The sequence below is a fragment of the Bidens hawaiensis genome, unplaced genomic scaffold (genome assembly GCF_021521415.1).
Source record: "Bidens hawaiensis isolate Kalapana, Puna unplaced genomic scaffold, B.hawaiensis_p1.1 tig00045410_1, whole genome shotgun sequence".
In the NCBI taxonomy this organism is placed as follows: domain Eukaryota; kingdom Viridiplantae; phylum Streptophyta; class Magnoliopsida; order Asterales; family Asteraceae; genus Bidens; species Bidens hawaiensis.
Genome location: NW_027498080.1, coordinates 13,461 through 16,217, shown reverse-complemented (window position 1 = coordinate 16,217; position 2,757 = coordinate 13,461). Strand labels below are relative to the sequence as shown.

The 2,757-nt window shown below is 35.2% G+C and overlaps 1 protein-coding gene across 1 annotated transcript; it reads left to right on the top strand.

Annotated features, from left to right (window-relative positions):
* The first annotated feature begins 2,152 nt into the window (after positions 1 to 2,152).
* Positions 2,153 to 2,423, top strand: LOC143595647 (uncharacterized). The gene is given in 2 exon segments (XM_077074615.1): positions 2,153 to 2,284; positions 2,287 to 2,423. Coding segments are annotated over 2 exon segments (240 nt in total). The 5' UTR covers positions 2,153 to 2,181.
* The last annotated feature ends 334 nt before the right edge of the window (positions 2,424 to 2,757 follow it).

Below are 2,757 nucleotides of genomic sequence, written 5' to 3'. Positions count from 1 at the left end.
GGTGAAGAACACATAACGATGACCATTAGGATTTAAAACTTATTCAAGATTATTAGATTTGTTTTGTAATATTCTATGAATTGATGTACTTGTTTGTAAATTTTTTATTTAAGATAATTAATTAGATATTGTCACTTTACAATTGCTTGATAGTAACTTATGAGCTTTGAACAATTAGTTCGCGCCCCGACATTTCTGTCTTAGGCTGGGGTGTGTAAAAAGCTAGATCATTGATCTAATATTTTTAAAAAGCTTATTCTTATAATATACGCCCGAGGTAACAAGAAGCATACATCAGTGAGACACACTAATCATAACAAAGATGAATACATCTAAACTCTTTACAACTCTATAAATCGAGTCATTAACAGTTTACATGGGATTACATATCCCTAAAATGTTATAAACAAAGGTAATCGCTAGCCCTCGGGTTATCGTATACGTCTGTCTAGATCCTTACATATGTGGGTAAACAGTGGGCACATCGCACCACGCTTGATAATGCTTCCGCCACGTTGGGTTGGACATGTCCGAGTGGGGATTGTCTTGTGTATATTGGTAGTAGCTAAGTAACCTCGAATGCTGCGGTGTTTGCTGAGCGGTTTCAAGTTGAGCCGGGGTTTGTAATTGTTATTCAGATTTTAGAACTTGATTATTTCCTAAGCCACGTTTGGCCGAGACCTAAGTTATGTCTTGAGGGGATAATTAAGTAACAAAATATTTTGTGTCAACGTGTTCACCAACATGTCTTGCTAACGTATTTTGTAATTGTTTTACAGGTAATCATGAATAGTTGTTTGAAGATGGAGGATAGCCGTTAGACGATCTGATGGCTCAGTCACAGTTCTAGTATTAAAATAACGTAAATTATGGTTTTTCTTCTTCAAACACTTTTTGTAACAACTAACCGGTGTTCAATCCCCCGTCTTTTTTCACAAAACATGTACCAACTATAAGTTAGGGTGTAAAAAATTCCGGGTTATCCTTAGGAGCATTTTTTTTCTCTTTATGTTGTGGGTTTCGGTAGAGGTGCACAAATCAGGTTTTTCTAATATTCGGTTCCGGGTATAAAATCGAGTTCGAGTATGATCAGATATTGGTAAATCGGGTATTGACAATACACAGGTCAGGTTTGGGTCCTAAACTGTCTATAAAAGTATACCCTATGCATTGGGTTCGTGTCGGGTATAAAACTGGGTATTTGAATACCCTATTTTTTCGGTTATGAAAAGAAACCATATTTTTGGGTTTTTTCGGGTATAAATTGAGTTTTTTAAGGGGCTACACTTTTTTGATGTATTTTTTCAATTATTTTTTTAGGTAATTTTGGATTTTTAAAAAACCCGGTTTTGGATATTGGAAAAAACTTGTTCCGGGTATGGAAGTGGTTATGTTTTCCAGGTATTGCCGGGTACAAAACGGTCCGGGTTCTGATACTGAAATGCATACCCTATTCATACCTTATGAGAATGGTCGGATACATTTTCAAATAGTAAAAACCGGAGTATAAAAAGAAGATTATGGTTTTTTTTTTTTGGTAAGGGTATTTTGTGCAATTACGGTACGGGTATGGACGGATACTCAACCAAGCCCGTAACTTATATTGGGAACATTTTCACTCGATTGATTTTGTAGACGCTCGTCGTTTGATTTCATCTCCCAAAGCCTCCGATCACCTCATACCTCTCTTCCATAACTCACAAACTCTAATTAATCGATCTTCCAGTTGTGTGTGTGTGTATGTACTCTTCTTCTTATTTCTTTCTCTATTTCATATTTCTATGCTGGATGATAATCGATTATTCTTATTATTACGTCTTCTGTTTTCTAGGGTTTCGGCACTCATCCGATCCACAAAAGCAGCTGCAGGTACATACACAGACTCTTCCTTGCGTATTTATGATTTGACTCATTCAATTTAAATCTCACTTACACTTGCATTTATCTTCAATTTGTATGAAACTAACCACTTTTAATTGCTTGAAATTAGTTATCAAGTTTAAATCATTATATCTACTGACTTTACTCAATCAATCAATTTATTATAACAAACTGATAATGAACCCTAGTTTCCACACATATAATAATCATCAATCTATACAAAATACTTGCTGCACGGCCGATTTGTGCTGAATTAGTTATTTTCAGGGATTTATAAACAAAAGGTTTTACCTTTGGTGAATGGAATCATCTGTTGGCTGCAATCTTGCGTATTCAGACCGCTTGAACCTATTCCTTCTCCGTCCACTTCTTGCTTTGTCGTTTGTGCTTTCTTTTCTTGTTATCGCTGGTGTTTGGCTTGGAAGCTTCTGCTGGTTCATGTCCCTTTGGTCCAAGAAGTATTTGGTCTCAAGAAGAAACATCATCTTCCTAAACCCTTAACTCGCCACGTTTTTCGCGTTTCTACAACACCCTTAATCTAAATAATAATAACGATAGTTCTAACATCTCCGCTTCTTAGTGGCTGGTAAATTTCTTATTCATAATCTCATCTTTTTTTCACTGCATTCACCTTATTTTATCGGTTTTCCATAGTAATCTTGTAATCATTATGATTAGTTTTGCATATGGTTTTATTTTCTAAGCTTGGCAGTAGTTTCTACTATCTATGGTATCTTAATATATGGTTTTGTCCAGGGCATAATGTTTTCTTATTATTGTTTTGGGTTTAACTAATTATTCCAGGGTTTTACATATAGTTAAATTGAGGTGACTCTTATGCTCATTAAAGGAAACTGGTTGTCATATTTTGTAAAA